This window comes from Hyperoodon ampullatus (genome assembly GCF_949752795.1).
Source record: "Hyperoodon ampullatus genome assembly, chromosome: 11".
NCBI classification, from domain to species: Eukaryota; Metazoa; Chordata; class Mammalia; order Artiodactyla; family Ziphiidae; genus Hyperoodon; species Hyperoodon ampullatus.
In genome coordinates this window covers 55307011-55328149 of record NC_136924.1, presented here as the reverse complement: position 1 = coordinate 55328149, position 21139 = coordinate 55307011, and the positions used below count along the sequence as shown (strand labels likewise).

At 36.3% G+C, this 21139-nt stretch overlaps 1 protein-coding gene across 1 annotated transcript in view; it reads right to left on the bottom strand.

Annotated features, from left to right (window-relative positions):
* Positions 1-21139, bottom strand: part of SPATS2 (spermatogenesis associated serine rich 2) — a 134728-nt gene that overhangs the window by 43398 nt on the left and 70191 nt on the right. The window contains exon 3 of the mRNA XM_079715497.1: positions 2101-2180. Within this exon, the coding sequence (XP_079571623.1) occupies positions 2101-2180 (80 nt within the window). The remainder of the gene's footprint in view (positions 1-2100; positions 2181-21139) is intronic.

The following is a 21139-nucleotide window of genomic DNA, read 5'->3' as shown; positions in this document are numbered from 1 at the left end:
TGGTAAAGTAGCAGGATACAAAATTAATGCACAGAAATCTCTGGCATTCCTGTACACTAATGATGAAAAATCTGAAAATGAAATCAAGAAAACACTCCCATTTACCATTGCAACAAAAAGAATAAAATATCTAGGAATAAACCTACCTAAGGAGACAAAAGACCTGTATGCAGAAAATTATAAGACCCTGATGAAAGAAATTAAAGATGATACAAATAGATGGAGAGATATACCATGCTCCTGGATTGGAAGAATCAATATTGTGAAAATGACTCTACTACCCAAAGCAATCTACAGATTCAATGCAATCCCTATCAAACTACCACTGGCATTTTTCACAGAAGTAGAACAAAAAATTTCAAAATTTGTTTGGAAAAACAAAAGACCCCGAATAGCCAAAGCAATCTTGAGAACGAAAAATGGAGCTGGAGGAATCAGGCTGCCTGACTTCAGACTATACTACAAAGCTACAGTAATTAAGACAGTGTGGTACTGGCATAAAAACAGAAAGATAGATCAGTGGATCAGGATAGAAAGCCCAGAGATAAACCCACGCACATATGGCCAACTTATCTTTGATAAAGGAGGCAGGAATGTACAGTGGAGAAAGGACAGCCTCTTCAATAAGTGGTGCTGGGAAAACTGGACAGGGACATGTAAAAGTATGAGATTAGATCATTCCCTAACACCATACACAAAAATAAGCTCAAAATGGATTAAAGACCTAAATGTAAGGCCAGAAACTATCAAACTCCTAGAGGAAAACATAGGTAGAACACTCTATGACATAAATCACAGCAAGATCCTTTTGGACCCACCTCCTAGAGAAATGGAAATAAAAACAAAGATAAACAAATGGGACCTAATGAAACTTCAGAGCTTTTGCACAGCAAAGGAAACCATAAACAAGACCAAAAGACAACCCTCAGAATGGGAGAAAATATTTGCAAATGAAGCAACTGACAAAGGATTAATCTCCAAAATTTATAAACAGCTCATGCAGCTCAATAGCAAAAAAACAAACAACCCAATCCAAAAATGGGCAGAAGACTTAAATAGGCATTTCTCCAAAGAAGATATACAGACTGCCAACAAACACATGAAAGAATGCTCAACATCATTAATCATTAGAGAAATGCAAATCAAAACTACAATGAGATATCATCTCACACCAGTCAGAATGGCCATCATCAAGAAATCTAGAAACAATAAATGCTGGAGAGGGTGTGGAGAAAAGGGAACACTCTTGCACTGCTGGTGGGAATGTGAATTGGTACAGCCACTATGGAGAACAGTATGGAGGTTCCTTAAAAAACTAAAAATAGAACTACCATATGACCCAGCAATCCCACTACTAGGCATATACCCTGAGAAAACCATAATTCAAAAAGAGACATGTACCAAAATGTTCATTGCAGCTCTATTCACAATAGCCCAGAGCTGGAAACAACCTAAGTGTCCATCATCGGATGAATGGATAAAGAAGATGTGGCACATATATACAATGGAATATTACTCAGCCATAAAAAGAAACGAAACTGAGCTATTTGTAATGAGGTGGATAGACCTAGAGTCTGTCATACAGAGTGAAGTAAGTCAGAAAGAGAAAGACACATACTGTATGCTAACACATATATATGGAATTTAAGGGAAAAAAATGTCATGAAGAACCTAAGGGTAAAACAGGAATAAAGACACAGACCTACTTGAGAATGGACTTGAGGATATGGGGAGGGGGAAGGGTAAGCTGTGACAAAGCGAGAGAGAGGCATGGACATATATACAGTACCAAACGTAAGGTAGATAGATAGTGGGAAGCAGCCGCAGAGCACAGGGAGATCAGCTCGGTGCTTTGTGACCGCCTGGAGGGGTGGGATGGGGAGGGTGGGAGGGAGGGAGATGCATGAGGGAAGGGATGTGGGAACAGATGTATATGTATGACTGATTCACTTTGTTATAAAGCAGAAACTAATAAAAAAAACAAAAAACAATAAAAAAAAAAAATTTCACTTTCTTAATGAGTTTGTATAGCCATTGATTTTATAGTACCAAAATTTTAACAAAACATTCAAGTTTCTTATCCACAGTAACTAGTCATACCTTCTCTTTCATGTTCTCAAAAACTCCTCCCTGGGCCAGTACAGTATTGGACTGCAAATCAAAAATGAATCCTGATGAATCTGAAACAATGAGAAGGAAAAAATATATTCAACATGGTCCAAAGCTAACATATAATCCATCCCGTAAAATGGAAGGGCCAATACTAGCTGCTTTTCTCCCATAAACAGCTAACAAGAAGTTAGTTGTTATTTTGCAAATTCTATTATAGAGATAACTGGTAACTACATTTGCATTAAAATTATAAAGTTAATTTGATTTTAATAGAAACTGTCACAGCTTGAGAAAAACACTAAGTACATCACCTATATTAGACTGTCCAGTAATCCTTGGTATCTTTGTTAACTATCCTATCTTAATTTAGAAGACCCTCTAAAAATGTTGTAAGTAAATAGTCCCTCAAGGTAAAATTTAATACTAACAAATATGAAAATGTGAGAATGAGAGCTTCTGTGGCATTAATAATAACAACACATAAAAGTACTTTCCATCTTCCAGACTGCAACACACACACACCATGTTCTTAGACTATGAACTCCATGAACACATTTGTTTGTGTTCCCAATATAATACTTGATAAAGCAATGTACCTGAGTTTACATTACCAGCACAAATGGGAAAACTTAGCTCAATGTAAGTAATTACAGAAAAGAGTTTGGCTTCCCTGCACTTATAAAGAAAAGGCTATTTATGAACTTAATCAGTTTCTTTACCAGTGACTATATGATCAACAAATTACCTCAGCTTTAACACTTGACAACTTTGTTTAATCTAATGAGATGCGATCCTAGGACATGGTTAGAGTGCTTCTCAAATTCTGATGTGTATACTTAACATCTGGGGAAATCTCCAGTTAAAATGCAGGTTCTGATTCAGGAGTCTGGCGTGTGGCCCGAGGTTTTTACTCCCAAGCGGTATCAATATTGCAGATCCATGCACCATATTTGGGAGTAGCTTGGGGGTTAGAATTTCAACAAAGCAAGTAAAAGGGGAAATTTTGAGAAGAGGGGTTGCTGTGGTCTGAATGTTTGTGTCCTCCCCTCCAAATTCATATATGAAATCCTACAGTGATGGTATTAGTAGGTGAGGCCCTTGGAGAGTGGAGTCCTCATGAATGGGATTAGTGCTCTTTTTTTTTTTTTTAATTTTATTTACTTATGTGGCTGCAGTGGGCTCTTCCTTGCGGAGTACGGGCTCCAGAGTGTGAGGGTTCAGTAGTTGTGGCGCGTGGGCTTAGCTGCCCCACGGCATGTGGGATCTTAGTTCTCCGACCAGGGTTTGAACCCACGTCCCCTGCATTGGAAAGTGGATTCTTAACCACTGGACCACCAGGGAAGTCCCAGGATAAGTCCTCTTATAAAAAACATTCTACAGAGCTCTCTAGCCCCTGCCACCATGTGAGGACACAATGGGAAGTCTGAAACCCAGAAGAAGGCCCTCATCAGACCATGGTGGCACTCTGATCTCAGATTTCCAGCCTCTAGAACTGTGAGAAGTAAATTTCTGTTGTTTATAAGCTACCCAGTCTGTGGTATTTTGTTACAGCAGTCTGAACGGAATAAGATGGGGGTATAAAAAATACAGTAATATTCTAGTGCACTTTCCAAATTCTTTTACTATTATTTCAGATGGTTTTTTTTAATTTTTAATTTTTTTAACAACTTTATTAGAGTATAACTGCTTTACAATGGTGTGTTAGTTTCTGCTTTATAACAAAGCGAATCATCTATACATATACATATATCCCCATATCCCTTCCCTCTTGTGTCTCCGTCCCTCCCTCCCTATCCCACCTCTCTAGGTGTTCAGAAAGCACCGAGCTGATCTCCCTGTGCTATGGGGCTGCTTCCCACTAGCTATCAGTTTTACATTTGGTAGTGTACATATGTACATGCCACTCTCTCACTTTGTCCCAGTTAATTAAAGCCTCTTTTACAGCTCAGTTGTTATCCTGTGTTTTAAAATACCTCCTAGTTGCTGTGGAAGACTGATAATTTATAAGTTAGAATGATAACAATATTTTGGTACTAAGAGTGGAAAAGGGGATATGAATAGAGCCTATGTCATTCAAAGAGAAACTATGTTTGCCAATTACCATTGAACTGTGAATTAAGTTAGATTTAACCTCTGTAATATTGGCAGTATCATGATGGTTCCCCGAATGAAAAATCAGGTCACATTTACACAAACTCAGTATTCAAAGCCTGAGTTTTCCAGATGATGACATAATATGGTTAACTCCCAATTATCTTTATTAATTGAAAAGAGACACAGTACAGATAAAAATCTTATATAGACAAAATACTACCCAGCAACCTTCTCAGAATTGCTTTAGGTTATTCAGATGATATAACCTGACAGTTGTAAGTACAGATGACCCTTGAACAACATGGGTTTGAACTGCCTGGGGCTACTTATATGCAGATTTTTTTCAACAGTAAATACTACAGTACTACACAATCTGCGGATGGTTGGATCCATAGATGCAGAACTGTGGACACTGAGGCCCAATTGTAAGGATTTTCCACTGCACTCATGGGTCAGCACCCCTAACCCCCATGTTGTTCAAGGGTCAACTGTACTCTCTCCCAAAGACACATTAATGAGCACTGAGATGAAACAAAGGACATCAGTAATCTTATTAAGGAATCAAACCAGCAATCTCTTTTAGGGAAAAGAGGGGATACTTAAGGTAAAACAGCATTTTGGAATCTATATTTAAATGAACTATTGGTATTTCTAATTTCTACATCATCTAACACTTTTTATTTTTTTTCCTTTAACAACATGCTAGATGAAACCAAGTGCAAGGAAAACAAAGGGTAGTTCTGCAAACACCTTCAGTTACTGCCCCCTCAAATTAGCATAAGTATTATTAGGGTTTATTTGGCATACAAGTTGGGACAATGATTAAAAATACATAAAGCACAAGAACCTAGGGGCAGGACAGGAATAAAGATGCAGATGTAGAGAATGGACTTGAGGACATGGGGAGGGGGAAGGGTAAGCTGGGACGAAGTGAGAAAGTGGCATGGACATATATACGTGACCAAATGTAAAACAGATAGCTAGTGGGAAGCAGCCACATAGCACAGGGAGATCAGCTCAGTGCTTAGTGACCACCTAGAGGGGTAGGATAGGGAGGGTGGGAGGGAGACGCAAGAGGGAGGAGATATGGGGATATATGTATATGTATAGCTGATTCACTTTGTTATAAAGCAGAAACTAACACACCATTGTAAAGCAATGATACTCCAATTAAAGATGTTAAAAAAAATACATAAAGCAGTTATTTCAGTCAGGATCCCAGCAGGAAACAAACAGCACACTTAGACTGGGAAATCTGAAGAGAGTTTAATGAAGGGACTATTTTCGAAGGTGCTGGTAGAGAGTAGGGAAACCACAAGACAGAGCACAGTACTCCTTGGCTAATAATAGCAACGTATATTGCTACTGGAGGTTTTAAAGAAGGTAAGGAGGGAGCAATTACTGGAACCCAGAGAGAGCAGGCTCTTTCATCTTTGTTTCATCTGGTGTGGAGACAGCCATAGGATAATAGTCCTTTAGTCAAAGGACACAGTAAGCCCACAGTGACCCTTCAGGGAAAGAGTGGGGGAACAGATACTCCTACCCCACTCTCCTCCTTGCCTCTGGTCTCCTGTCTATGCTGCCCAATAGCCAAACTCAACCAGAAGCCCAAGGGCAAGAAACCTGTAGTCTGACCTGTAGTCTGTACAAGTCAGCCTCCCAGGGCACAAATGCCCATTTTGTATTTATATTCTAAATCATGAGTTCACCAAAAAGGGCAGCAATAATTTAACATCTTAACTTGTCTACTCACCAGCTAATATTGCCTCTTTTTACTTAAACCAACAGCTCAAGTAGATTCAAAACCCTGCTTCGATGAACTGGAGCTTAAGTGTCTCTCAACATGATAGGGAAAGTCATTTTTAATTCCCACCAACAACATTTAGTGATTTAACAATTCTCTTATTTTTTCGTGCAAAGAAAGCCTAAGATTTACTTAATTCCATTGGTAGGAAATAAGGCAGGATCTCATCCTTTTATAACTACTCTATGATAGAAGGTCATGTATACTCTATCAGAAATAAATTTTTAAAGAAAAAAAAATGAAGTTAAATACTATACTCAGGCAAGATTCATAAAGGATATGAGGAAGCCTTGACACTGAGCTTTCTTATTATCATTTATTTCATTCTATCAGGAACCATCTCACAGGTTTCTTGGAATTATTTCAAATAGCACAGATTTAGGAACATTTTGGAAAAAGTATGCTATTTACAGGATCACTGACATATCTGTAAATATTGCAGACTTTGTTATTCTTTTCACTGGCTTCAAAAATCAGGCAAAAGTTATTTCAATGAGGATAACATAGAAATATCTATCACATATATCAAACCAGACTTGAGCAAATTTCTTTTTAAATCGAGGTGTAATTGACATATATGTAACTTTATATTATGTAGTTTCAGGTATATAGCATAATGATTTGATATTTGTATATATTGTGAAATGATCGCCACAATAAGTCTAGTTAACATCCATCACCATACATAGTTAGAATTTTTTTCTTATAAGAACTTTTAAGATACACTCTCTCAGCAACTTTCAAACAAGCAATACGGTATTATTAACTATAGTCACCATGCTGTACATTACATTCCCAGGACTTATTTATTTTATAACTGGAAGTTTGTACCCTTTGACCCCCTTTACCCATTTGGTGCTCCCCCCACCCCCCATCTTTGGTAACCACCAATCCGTTCTCTGTATCTATGAGCTCTTTTATTTTCAAATTTTAGATCCCACATGTATGTGAGATCATATGGTTTGTCTTTCACTGACTTATTTCACTTAGCATAATGTCCTCAAGGTCCATCCATGTTGTCACAAATGGCAAGATTTTCTTTTTTATGGCTGAATAATATTCCATTGTATATATACACCACATTTTCTTTATCCACTCATCCATCAATAGACACTTAGGTTGTTTCCATATCTTGACTATTGTAAATCATGCCACAATGAACATGGGGGTACATGTGTCTTTTCGAGTTAATGTTTTTGCTTTCTTTGGATAAATATCCAGAAGTGGAATTGCTGGATCATATGGTAGTTCTATATTTAATATTTTGAGGAACCTCCATACTGTTTTCCATAGTGGCTGCACCAATTTACATTCCCACCAACAGTGTACAGAGTTCCCTTTTTTCCACATCCTGGCCAACACTTGTTGTTTCTTGTCTTTTTGATAATAACCATTCTAACAGGTGTGAGGTGATATCGCATTATGGTTTTGACTGCATTTTCCTGATTAGTGATGTTAAGCACCTTTTCATGTACGGAATGTAAAATGGTATAGCTGCTGTGGAAAGCTACATGGTGGCTCCTTAAATACAATAATTAAAGATAGAATTATCATATGATACAGCAATTCCATGTCTGGGTATACACACAAAAAACTGAAAGCAGCAACTTGAACAAATATTGGGTTGGCCAAAAAGTTCATGCGGCTAGTGAATACATTGTTCAATAAAATTCTTGGTGAAGATGAAAAATGTGTCTTTTAGTTTTACTTAAAACCGAACGAACTTTTGGGCCAATCCAATATTTGTATACCCATGTTCATACCAGCATTATTCACCATAGCCAAAAGGTAAAAGAAACAAAGTGTCCATCATCAGATGAATGGATAAAGAAAATGTGGTGTGTATATATATATATATACACAATGGAATATTATTCAGCATTAAAAAGGAACGAAATTCTTACACATGCTACAACATGGATGAAGCTTCAAAAAGATATTGAAGATATTATGCTAAGTGAATTAAGCCAGTTACAAAAGGACAAATACTGTATGATTCCACCCATATGAGGTGACTAGAGAGTCAAATTAAAAGAAGGGAAAGTAGAATGGTGGTTGCTATGGGCTGGGGAGGAAGGGGGAAAGCAAGATCTTGTTGAATAGATAACAGAGTTTCAGTTTTGCAAGTTGGAAAAGTGTGGAGATGGACAGTGGTGATGGTTGCATGGCAGTGTGAAAATACGCCACTGAACTGCACACTTAAATATGGTTAAAATAGTAAATTTTATGTCATATAAATTTTATCACAATTTTAAAAAATTTAAGTTCTAATTATAGAGAATGTTAAGAAAAGAAAATAGCATTGTTTTCTAATGTAAAATTTTAAATGTAAGGATCCCTTACTGAGATTCCAAATTAATCTCTGCAAAAAATATTTGGTAAGCACCTACCATGAGCCAAGCTAGGCATTGAGGATACATTGGCAAACAAGACGTCTATGGTTCCTGCTCTGAGTTTTATAGTCTAGTGCAAGAGACCAGTAAAAATTAAATCTCTCTAATAACGATAGCAACTATGCATAGCTTATTAAATTGCACAGTACTAAATACATATACTAGATGCCCACCATAACACTATTTTGAGGTAGAGATTTTTTTTTTTTTTGGCTGCATTGTGTCTTCGTTGCTGCGTGTGGGCTTTCTCTGGTTGTGGTGAGCGGGGCTACTCTTTGTTGCGCTGCATGGGCTTCTCATTGCGGTAGCTTCTCTTGTTGCGGAGCACAGGCTCTAGGCACACGGGCTTCAGTAGTTGTGGCACGTGGGCTCAGTAGTTTTGGCTCGCGGGTTCTAGAGCGCAGGCTCAGTAGTTGTGGCCCACAGGCTTAGCTGCTCCACAGCATGTGGGACTTTCCCAGACCAGGGCTCGAACCCCTGTCCCCTGCAATGGCAGGCAGATTCTTAACCACTGAGCCACCAGGGAAGCCCAAGGTGGAGATTGTTGAAAGCTTTACTATTTAGGGTCCTACCTAAAAAGATTTAGCAGAGCTAATATTATTAAGGCACAGTAAGGCTCTTTGAAAGTACTAAAGTGAATTCAATCTGATTATCAATGAGAAGATTGTTTCCTTCATGGAAAAGTCTGTTCCCCCAAATTCCAGGCTGCTTACAGTAGAGAGAAGCATAGAGGGGGCTCAACCCAGACATGGAGTAAGTCTAAGGATTCTTACAGGGGCTAATGCATTTGTGTCTTTGAATTTAACAACTAAAAACTTATGGTTTTAGATTGTTTATGTATTTTTTTTCATTGACATGATGGCAAATTATTATATTATCCAATCTGACAAGTGAGGAGAAAGGTGGAAATATAATCCCTTCCAGAATACCTTCTCTTCACTTTACAATGATGAGAAAAGTCAGTCACGGTACTATTCTTTACCCAAACTTATACAGTAAGAAACCTACTGCAGAATCAAGGACAGAGTCCAAGTTTTATGCTATACACAAAGTGCCATAACTCGTCAAATATACTAGTTCTCAAGTTGCCATTATTTTAACAAAAAGGTGGTATATCACCTTTCTTCTAAGGATCTCAGATTTTTGTTATTACTCACTGATGTTCCTCATACATACATGAAACAAGTTGGATAACAAAATTATTCACATTTCACCATGGCCAAAGACAGGCCATAGAGTTAAGAGCCAATGAAATGCAGGTAAGCCCAGAGGTGAAGAACCCTAGACATACAGATAACCTAACAAGTGTGATGATCACTTGTCATATTTTCTCAAACTGTATCAACTTCCTTTTAAAAATTAAAAAAAGCAAACTCAAAAGCAGAGGCTAAGTGCCAGAAGTGGTATCTTATGAACAATTAAACAATCTGAAGTTCTCCTTTAGACTGAACACAGCCAGTACTCAACCACCTAAAAGAAGATAACTAGTCTCTTGCAATTGCTTTTTCTCATGCCAATTTTGAGAATAACCCACATATAAATCACCCTTAAAATTACAAGTGGAGTTCAGTTTCTTCATGTGCACTAATGGCAAACATAGGGACAGGTTATGTTGCACAAATGTGAGTGCAAGGAAAAGAAAGTTATTGTCACAGGCACTACTAGCTAAAGCCTAGAGTGTATTTACAACTTCAAAACTGAAGATGCCACCAACTTCAGTTTCCTAGGTGGTAATTCTCTCTTCTGTCAATTTACTTTCTAAGCTTAGAAGAATTATGACTGTTTTGGTAAGAAATAAGATACTTATTTAAAAAGGGGGGGATATGTGTAAATAAAGGGGAATCAGGCTTAAAAGGGAAGCAAATCAGAGATGAGAAATTTAGAAAGGCAACTATGTCAAAATGCCATTTTGTAAGATTTCTAGTTTGCTTTAAGTAATTCTACTATAGTATACTATTGTAGCTTTCTGAAATGCTAGCACTTTTATATGTTTAGTTGTTTAAAAGTTATTTAAGAAACCTCCATCCTAGTTGCCAATCCTCTTAGTAGGTTGTAAGGAGTCTCATCGATTGGTCTTCCTAGCCATTTCGGATGACTAATGTGGCTTCAGTGTCCAGAAAAATCCACACTTCAACTACCAGTCAATCTGCTAAGTGGGTCTTCAATGAAAGAAAGCAGCCTTTTATCTTCCTGTTACTTCTGCTTTCACTTGTCATCTAGTCTTTTTTCTTTTTCTGGTCGCACTGTGCAGCTTGTGGGATCTTAGTTCCCCAACCAGGGACTGAATCTGTGCCCTCGACAGTGAAAGCGCAGAGTCCTAACCACTGGACCACCAGGGAATTCCCTTGTCATCTAGTCTTAAGAGCTGATTAAATTTTTTCTTTACTTTGCTCCTTTGCTACTCAGCTACATTCTGAAGTATGTTGTGCCTCTTTTTATAGACAAAGCGCTTACACTGGGAAATTTCCTAACATCTAGAATAAGTTCTGATTTTTCAAGGCAGAGCTTGATGGGAAGTCACGGTTTTTATTATGCAAGCAATTAAATCCTACTTTACTCTCACCAATAGATTTTCCCAGGTTTCAAGCAGATGCAACAGAATAAGCTTCTATTTTTTAAGTTCCAAAAGTTCTTGAGTGTCTCATTATTTAAAAGGTTCGATGGTTGAATGGTAGATAGGAAATTCAGTCCACGTTTCAAAACTTTCTTAGTAATGTGTTCTAGAGAATAGCCAGGAGACAATGATATTGATTTTAATGCCAAACTTCTGTCTCAATGCCATCTCTCATTAGTCTGAAATTAGTTCTCCCACATGTGAAATAGAATGCATAATTAAAAAAATTATTTCCTACTCCATATTGTCCTTCAAATTCTCAGAATTCTGCCAGCTGTTTCAAAAAAGAAACTCAATTTCATAAGTCAAAAAAATTTAAACCACTTAAAAACTGATTTTTTTAAAAATAAAGAACTCAAATCCTTAATTACTAAGATCAGTACATGTTATTTGCTGATTCTAGATTATCTCTGAGTTAATGTTTTATATGCAAAACTTTGTATGTAGTTCCAGGGATTACATTAATTCAAATAGTTACTTAGAAAATTATGAAGCCACATGATGATTATTTTGATATCTGTTTACAGCCAACTTTCAGGCTTTTTTAAAGGAATGTGGCACTAAAATAGAATAAAAAGTAAAATATCTAGTTAAGTCCTTCTTTATTTCCAAGCAGTGAGAAGGACTGACTGAGTTTTACCTTTCTACTTGTTAATCTCTCCCAGCCTTTTGTGAAAGGAAGAAATAAATTGTGATGTGGCTAAAAGATGAACAGCCAGTAAAAACGGGGGTGGCAGGGGGAGAATCAAGGAAACTAGATAATCTAAAAAGCAGAAAGTCAGTCTATGAATAAATCAAGTCTTCTAATATGCCTCTGTGTGAGCTGAGTCTGAAGAAAAACATTAAGTCTGAAGAAAAACATACTTTCCACTGCTAAGGGCCTATATTCAGTCTCTTACAAGTCAAACCCTCTTTTTAGGTTTCACTAATATTTCTCTGTTTAATGGATCTTCTATTTTATGGGATCACTACTCTTGGATGTCCTTACAATGTATACCATAGTTCTGGGCTTATTTCGTGCACTGGGTGAGTTGAATGCATAGGTTTTTATTTTTGTTTTTTAAATTCTTTCCTATTCCTCATCGTCTTTCAGATTCTCAAAAATTCTGCCAGCTAATCCAGGAAAGAAACTCAATTTCATATGTCAAAAAAATTAAAACACTTATGAACTGTGATATTTAAAAGTAAAACAAACCTTCAAATACTAAATCAGTGCACACTAGTTGGCAGAATTCCTGAGAATCTGAAGGAGAGTAAGGAGGAGCGATTTTTTTTTTTTAACTGCATTTCATTTCATATGTGGTAGAACTAATTTCAGTTTAGATCTGAGAGATATTGTTTGTCATTATAAAAGACTTTGTTTTGGATGTTCCTTCTAGCACTGTAAAACAGTGACTGTCTTCCCTCTCCACCCAATCTCATCCCCCTTGCTTCAAAGTACAGAAATGAACAAGGCAATCCTAATTGCATGCTTCTGTCTCCAACAAAACGATGACCTTTCTCATAATACACAGCACTGCAAAACCTGTCACTCTTCATTCATTAACCTTCATGCAAATAAGAATTAAAATCTGTCAGCTTTTCTTTCTTAAACTGACTTATGGATCAATAATCTACTTTGATTATAAATATTTCTATTTCTAAATAGTTGTTACAATTATCACAAAGTGGACACTAGCTTTTAAGCATTACACTTGTGAATGTAAGAAACATGCTACCTAAGTAGCACACTTCTTTAAACCCATTCTGCCTTAATGAAATGTCTTTTAAAAAAATTTTATTGTGAAATATATGGAATTATTATGTATGAAATTACAATTATAGAATGGAATACTTTATGTGTATGTGCATTTACAGTGCACACACACATAAAAGTATTACAGCTTGATCATTTACCACAAAATAAACACCCAAATACTATTACCCCAGTTAAGAAATAAAACGCTAGTACCCCAGAAGTCCTCCTTATGACCCCCTTCATCATTATCTCCTACCATCTGCCAAAGGTAACCACGCTCCAAACTTCTTTTCTTTATAGTTGACACCCCCTAAGCACATTTGACTAAACATTAGGGTATAGTTTTACTTTTAAAAGGAATAATTCCGTACATATTTTATTTTTGGTGCATGACTTGTTTTGCTCAACACTGTAAGATCATGCGTGTTCTTGCAAGTAAATGTAGTTTGTTCATTTTCTTTGCTAAAAGTATTTCGTTGTATGAGTATGCTATGGTCTGTTTATCTATTCTGCTAATGATGGACAAGTGGGTCGCTTCCAGTTTTGGGACAATACAATCAACACTGTTTTGAATATTCTTGTACAAGTCTCTTGGTGTACCTGGAAATGCATTTCTCTTGAGTATACCCAGGAACAGAAGTTAAGTCATAGGGTATGCATATCTTCAGTTTTAATACATAATATCAAAAAGGTTTTCAAAGTAGCTGCACAAATTTAATCTTCCACTAGCAGTTTTTAAAAGTTTCTACTGCTCCACATACTCACACTCTTGGCACTGTTATTCTTTTTAATTTTAGCCTTTCTAGTGCAAGAGTAGTAGTATCTCACTACTACTGGTTTCAATTTGCATTTCATTCATTTCTAAAGAGACTCGGTGCCTTTATATATGTTATTAGCCATTTTAATACTCTCTTTCCTGACATGCCTACTCTTGCCCAGTTTTTGGAGGGAAAATTGTCTTTTTCTTATTGATCTGTAGTAGTTTTCTATCATTTAAACATGGTGCAAATTTCTTCTCTGTGACTTGCCTTTTTACTCTCTTGACTGTGCCTTTTGATAAATAGAAGTTTTAAATTTTAATGTAATAATACATTGACATTAATTCTTTTCTCTTTTGGTTAGTGATTTTTATATCTATTTAAAAAGTCCTTCCCTGAGATGATGTCAAAAACTTGCTTCGAGGGACTTCCCTGGTGGCACAGTGGTTAAGAATCCGCCTGCCAATGCAGGGGACACAGGTTCAATCTCTGGTCTGGGAAGATCCCACATGCCTCAGAGCAACTAAGCCCATGTGTCACAACTACTGAGCCGGCATTCTAGGGCCCGTGTGCCACAACTACTGAGCTTGCGTGCTGCAACTACTGAAGCCCGCGCACCTGGAGCCCGTGCTCTGCAACAAGAGAAGCCACCACAATGAGAAGCCCACGCACCACAACAAAGAGTAGCCCCCACTCACTGCAACTAGAGAAAGTGTGCGTGCAGCAACGAAGACCCAACACAGCCAAAAAATAAATTAAAAAAAAAAAACTTGCTTAGAAATAATCCACTGGGGGTGGACACATGTTGTTAATTATGGACCTGAGTTATGGGTTTATGGGAGTTCATTGTACTATTTTCTCTACCTTTTATACAAAAAATTTTAAATTTCTATAATAAAAATTTTGAAATGTTATTAAAAACTGGAATAAGTGATTATAGCAAGGTTGTAGGATACAAGGTTAATATATAACTGCAATGAACAAGTGAAATTTGAAATAAAAAATACAATACCATTTACATTAGCATACCAAAAAAATATTTAGGTATAAATCTAACAAAGTATGTATAAGATATATATGAGGAAAACTACACACTACAAACCTCTGAGGAAAGAAATAAAAGAACTAAATAAATGGAGAGATATTCTATGTTCATGGATAGGAAGATTCAACATTGTCAAGATTTCAGTTCTTCCCAATTTGGTCTAGGTCTACAGGTTAAATGCAAACCCAATCAAAATCCCAGCAATTTATCTTGTGAATATTGACAAACTAAAGTTTCTGTGGAGAAGCAAAAGACACAGAATAGCCTACACAATAATATGAAAGAGAAAAATGCTCAAAAACTGATACTAACCAACTCCAAGACACACTATAAAGCTACAGCAATCAAGACAGTGTAGTACTGGTGAAAAAAATAGACAAAATGATCAATGGAACAGAACAGAGAGTCCAGAAATAGACATATATATGAATTATAGTCCACTGATCTTTGACAAAGGAACAAAGGCATACAATGGACCAAAGACAGTCTTTTCAACACATGGTGCTGGAACCACTGGACATCCACATGCCAAAAAATGAATCTAGACACAGACTTTATACCCTTCACAAAAATTAACTTAGAATGGATCACAGACCCAACTGTAATGCAAAACTGTAAAACTTCTAGACAATAACTTAGGAGAAAATTTAGATGACCTTGGGTTTGGCAATGACTTTTTAAATATAACACCAAAGGTACAATCCATGAAAGAAGACTTGATAAGCTGGACTTCATTAAAATTAAAAACTGCTCTGCAGAAGACACTGTCAAGAGAATGAAAGACAAGCCACAGCCTGGGAGAAAATATTTGCAAAAGACTCAAAATTACAAAGAACTCTTAAAACTCAACAATAAGAAACAACACAATTAAAAAATGGGCCAATGACCTTAATAAACACCTCACCAAAGGAGATATATAGATGGCAAATAAGCATATGAAAGATGTGCCACATCATGTGTTATTAGGGAAATGCAAATTAAAATGAGAACCACTACACATCTCTTAGAATAGCCCAAAATCCAGAATACTGACAACACCAAAGCTGGCAAGGATGTGGAGCAATAGGAACCCTCATTCATCGCTGGTGGGAATGCAAAATGGTACAGTCATCTTTGGAAGACAATTTGGCACTTACAAAACTAAGGATCCTCTCACCCTATGATTCCGCAATTGCACTCCTTAGTATTTACCCAAAGAAGCTGAAAACTTATTCCTACAGAAAAACCTGCACGTGGATGTTTAGAGCAGCTTTACTTATGACTACCAAAAATTGGAAGCAACCAAGATGTATTTCAGTAGGTAAATGGATAAACTGTGATACATTCAGGCAATGGAATATTAGCCAATGCTAAAAAGGAATGAGCTAATAAGCCATGAAAAGACACAGAGGAATCTTAAACACATATTACTAAGTGAAAGAAGGCAATCTGAAAAGGTTACATACTGTATGATTCCACTTATATGACACTCTGGATAAGGCAAAACTATGGAGATAGTAAAAAGATAAGTGGTTGCCAGAGGTGAGGGGAATGAAAGATGAATAAGCAGAACACAGAAGATTTTTAGGACAGTTAAACTACCCTGAATGATACAATAATAGTAGATATATGTGATCGTACATTTGTCCAAACCCAAAGAATGTGTAACACCAAGAGTGAATACTAATGTAAACTATGGAATTTCGGTGATAATGATGTGTCAGTATAGGTTCATCAATTGTAACAAATGTGTTACTCTGGTGAAGGATGTTGAAAATGGGGGAGGCTATATATGTGTAGGGGCAGGAGGCATATGAGAAATCTCTGTACCTTCTGCTCAATTTTGCTGTAAATCTACAACTGCTCTAAAAAATAGTCTATTAAAACACTTAAAAAATGCTATTAAGGAAAAAAGTAAAAACAACAAAAACAAAAAAAGTTTTTCTTATTCTTAGGTCTTGAAGATATTCTTCTTTTTAATAAGTTTATTTATTTATTTGTTTGTTTGTTTGTTTATTTTTGGTTGCACTGGGTCTTCGTTGCCGCACGTGGGTTTCTCCAGTTGTGGCGAGTTGGGGTTACTCTTCGTTGCAGTGCATGGACTTCTCATTACGGTGGCCTCTCTTGCTGCAGAGCATGGGCTCTAAGCACACGGGCTTCAGTAGTTGTTGCACGTGGGCTCAGTAGTTGTGGCCCGCGGGTTCTAGAGCGCAGGCTCAGTAGTTGTGGTGCACAGGCTTAGGTGCTCCAAGGCATGTGGGATCCTCCCGGACCAGGGCTCGAACCCATGTCCCCTGCACTGGCAGGCAGATTCCTAACCACTGCACCACCAGGGAAGCCCGAAGATATTCTTCTAAATTGTCATTTATGAGCTTTGTTATCTTGCCATTCACATTTGGGTCTATAACCTAAACCTTGGAATTGATTTATAGGTACGCAGTAAAGTAAGGAACAAGAGTTATATATTTTTTCCATATGGATTTCTAAATGTCTCAGAACTAACAGAAAAAACACCATCCTTTCCTCAATGTTCTTCAGTATTACCTTTTAAATGAATAAAACTCCATATATGAATAGATCTGTTTCTAGGCTCTATGTTTCATTTGTCTATAATTCTATCTTAAGGCTATCCCACATAGTCTTTTTTTATTATCTATCTATCTATCTATCTATCTATCTGGGCTGTGCCAGGTCTTCATTGTGGCATGTGGGATCTTTAGTTGCGGCATGTGGGGTCTTTAGTTTCAGCATGCGGACTTCTTAGTTGTGGCATGCATGTGGGATCTAGTTCCCTGACCAGGGATCAAACCCGGGCCCCCTGCATTGGGAGCACGGAGTCTTACCCACTGGACCACCAGGGAAGTCCCTATCCTATATAGTCTTAATTACTGTAGCTTTATGGTGTCTTAATATCTGACACAGCAAATTCTCTGACCATCAAGAATTCTTTGGCTATTCTTGGCACTCTGCATTGTTATATACATTCAGAATCACTTTGTCAAGCTACAGAAAAAAAATGTGTTTTTTTTTTAATGGGAATTGCATTAAATCTATAAATCCATTTTGGAGGACTGTTTTCTTCAAGATGTTGAGTCTTCCAATCCATGAATATGGTATATCCTTCTATCTAAATGTCCTTTCATTTCTTTCAATAATGCTTTATCATTTTCTGATAGTGTTCTTACACATTTTTCATTAAATTTCTTTCTACTTTATACTTTTGGTACAGTTGTAAATGGCATCTATTTCTATATTTCATTTTCTAACTACTTATTGCTGATATAAATAGGTGTGACTGCCTTTTGTAAAATGATCTTATATTCAGCAACATTGTTAAAATCACTAATTCTAGTAGTTTAGATTCTTTTGGACTTTCCATGTATGGTATCTACAAAAATCCCACAGCAAACATCAACACAGGGTGAAATGCTGAGAGAGCTTTTCCTTTGAGACCAGAAAACAAGACAAGATGCTTGCTTCATTACTTCTTTATTCTTCCCAACTTTACTGAGGAATAACTGACAAATATAACTGTATATATTTAAAGTGTACAGTGTGATGATCTGATATGCTTATACACTGTGGAATGATTACCAAGATCAAGATAATTAACACATGCATCCTCTCACATAGTTAACTTTCTTGCTTCACTACTCCTAGTCAACTGGCAGACCTAGCAACTACAATAAAGCAAGAAAAAGAACTATCATAAATATTAGAACTCTATTATTCATGGATCATCTTATTTCCTTTCATTTACATTTTTGATGATTTGTTTTTCTTTTCCTAACTTCCTAAGATGGACACTTAGCTCACTGATTTGCAGACTATTTTCAGGCATACCTCAGAGATATTGCAGGCTCAGTTCCAGATCACTGCAATAAAGTGAATATTGCAATAAAGTGAGTCACACAAATTTTTTGGTTTCTCACTGCATATAAAAGTTATGTTTACACTATGCTATAGTCTGTTAAGTGTGCAGTAGTCTATGCGCATTTATGTCTAATTATGTCTAAAAAAATCAATGTACATACCTTAATTTAAAAAATACTTTATGAACCATCATCTGACAATACAGGGTTGACATAAACCTTAAATTTATAAAAAACGTAGTATCTGTGAAATGCAATAAAGCAAAGTGCAGTAAAACGAGATATGCCTGGACACTTAAAGCTGAAAAAAAATTCTCTCTAAGCATGGTTTTAGCTGTATCCTACAAATTTTTATATATAAATTTGTTATTTTTCTGTTTAAAATACTAATTTCTATTTTGATTTCTTTTTTTGATCCAACTGTTATTTAGAAATATTTCTTAATACTCAAACATTTGGAGACTTTCTAATTATCTTTTGGATAACTAGCTTAAATGCACTGTGTGCATAACAACCTGTATTATTTTAACTATCTAAAAACTGTGGCAGCTTGCTTTATGACCCAGTATATAGTTAATTTTTGAAAATGTTCTAGATGCACTGGAAAAGAAAGTAATAAACAAACAGTTGTTGGAGGTACTGTTCTAAATATGGCAATTAAATATTAGCAAATTACTTTTGCTAATCATATGATTCAAATCTTTTATATCCTTATTAATCCCTCATTTGCTTGTTTTATCAGTTACTAAGGGATCTGTGTTAAGAATGTACTATGACTGGGACTTCCCTGGTGGCACAGTGGTTAAGAATCTGCCTGCCAATACAGGGGACACGGGTTCGATCCCTGGTCCAGGAAGATCCCACATGCCGTGCAACAGCTAAGCCCGTGCACCACAACTAGTGAGCCTGTGCTCTACAGCCGGCAAACCACAACTACTGAGCCCATGCACCACAACTACTGAAGCCCGCACGCCCTAGAACCCACAAGCCACAACTACCGAACCCGTGTGCTGCAACTACTGAAGCCCGTGCACCTAAAGGCCGTGCTCCACAACAAGAGAAGCCACCACAATGAGAAGCCCGCGCACCGTAACGAAGAGCAGCCCTCACTCACCACAACTAGAGAAAAGCCCACGCTCAGCAACAAAGAGCCAATGCAGCCAATAAATAAATAAATAAATAAATTTTTGAAAATTTATTTTATTTTTTTACTTTAAAAAAATATATATTTTATGTATCCTTATAATTGTCTAATATGAGGAATAGTCATTTTAGGATAGAGTTGCAAAATTCAGAGGAAAATTTATTTTTTCAAAAAGAATGTACTATGTGAATTTGTATAGTTCTTTAAATTCTGTCAATTTTTGTTTTAAAGCTGTTATTAGAATTAATTTTTCTGTTAAATTAAATCCTTTATCATTATGAACTGCTCCTCCTTTATCCCTAATCATGCTTTTCTGCCTTAAAGTCTACTTTGGTTGATATTAATACATCCATATCCAGAACAGTTTTCTTTTGCTTAGTCACTATTTTTTTCTTATTGTGGCAAAAAAAAAAAAAAAAAGCATAACATAAAATTTACCATCTTAACCATTTCTAAATGTATGGTTCAGTAGTGTTAAGTGCATTCACATTGTTGTGCAACCAATCTCCAGAATTTTTTCATCTTGCAAAGTTAAAACTCTGTTATCTATTCAACAACACCCCATATCCCCCAGCCCCTGGCAACCACCATTATTCTTTCTGTTTTTCTGAATTTTACTAATCTAGATACCTCATACAGGTGGAATCAGACAGTATTTATATTTTTGTGATGGGCTTATTTCACTTAGCATAATATCTTCAAAGTACATCTGTGTTGTAGCATGTAGTAACTATGCTTTCAATTTAATAGTTTCCCTGGAGATTGTAACATCTATTATTGACTTGAAAATTCTAATATTAGTTGGTAGCTTTACCGTCTTCATTGACAAAGCAAGAAAGCTTATGCCCCTCCAAACTTATGGGCCATCGATTTTGTATTATTCTTTATATATTTTTAAATCTTAATAAAACATTCTTATTGTTTTACACAATCAATATTCATTCAGATTTGCCCACAAATTTGTGGTTTTCATTGCTGTTCATGCCTTCTTGCATCTCCAACCTTCCAACTGGGTAGTCTTTCTTCTGTATTCAGAATATCTTTAGCACTTTTTTCAATGGGGTTCTGATAGTGATGATTTCTATTTTGGTTCATTTTTGGTGTTCTATTGTTGTTCAAACCATTTATTTCCTTTTTATTCCAGAAGGATATTTTTACTGTAGATGATGTGTATAGAACTGTAGACTGGCAGCTATTTTTACTCAGCCCTTTAAAGATATCATTCCACTGTCTTCTGGCTTCTATTGTTTCTGTTGAGAACTTAGTTCATGTGATCCTTGCAAGATTGTAGGATTTTCAATATTTCCAGTTCTCTGTTGAATTTCTCCAAGTTGTCTTTATTTCCTTGAACCTTTTAAGAATAGTTATTTTAAGTCTGTTTTGGATAATTCCAATATTTGGGTCTCCTGTGTATCATTTCTATTTCTATTGTTTCTTGTTCCATATTGTTATTATTTCATTGCCTCATGTTTCTAATTATTTTTTATTGTGTACTAAACACTCTATTTTTAAAATTTATGGTAAAAGTAATTTGTGAGGTTACCTTCTTCCAGAGAGAATTTGTTTGCTTGTACCAAGGCACCTAC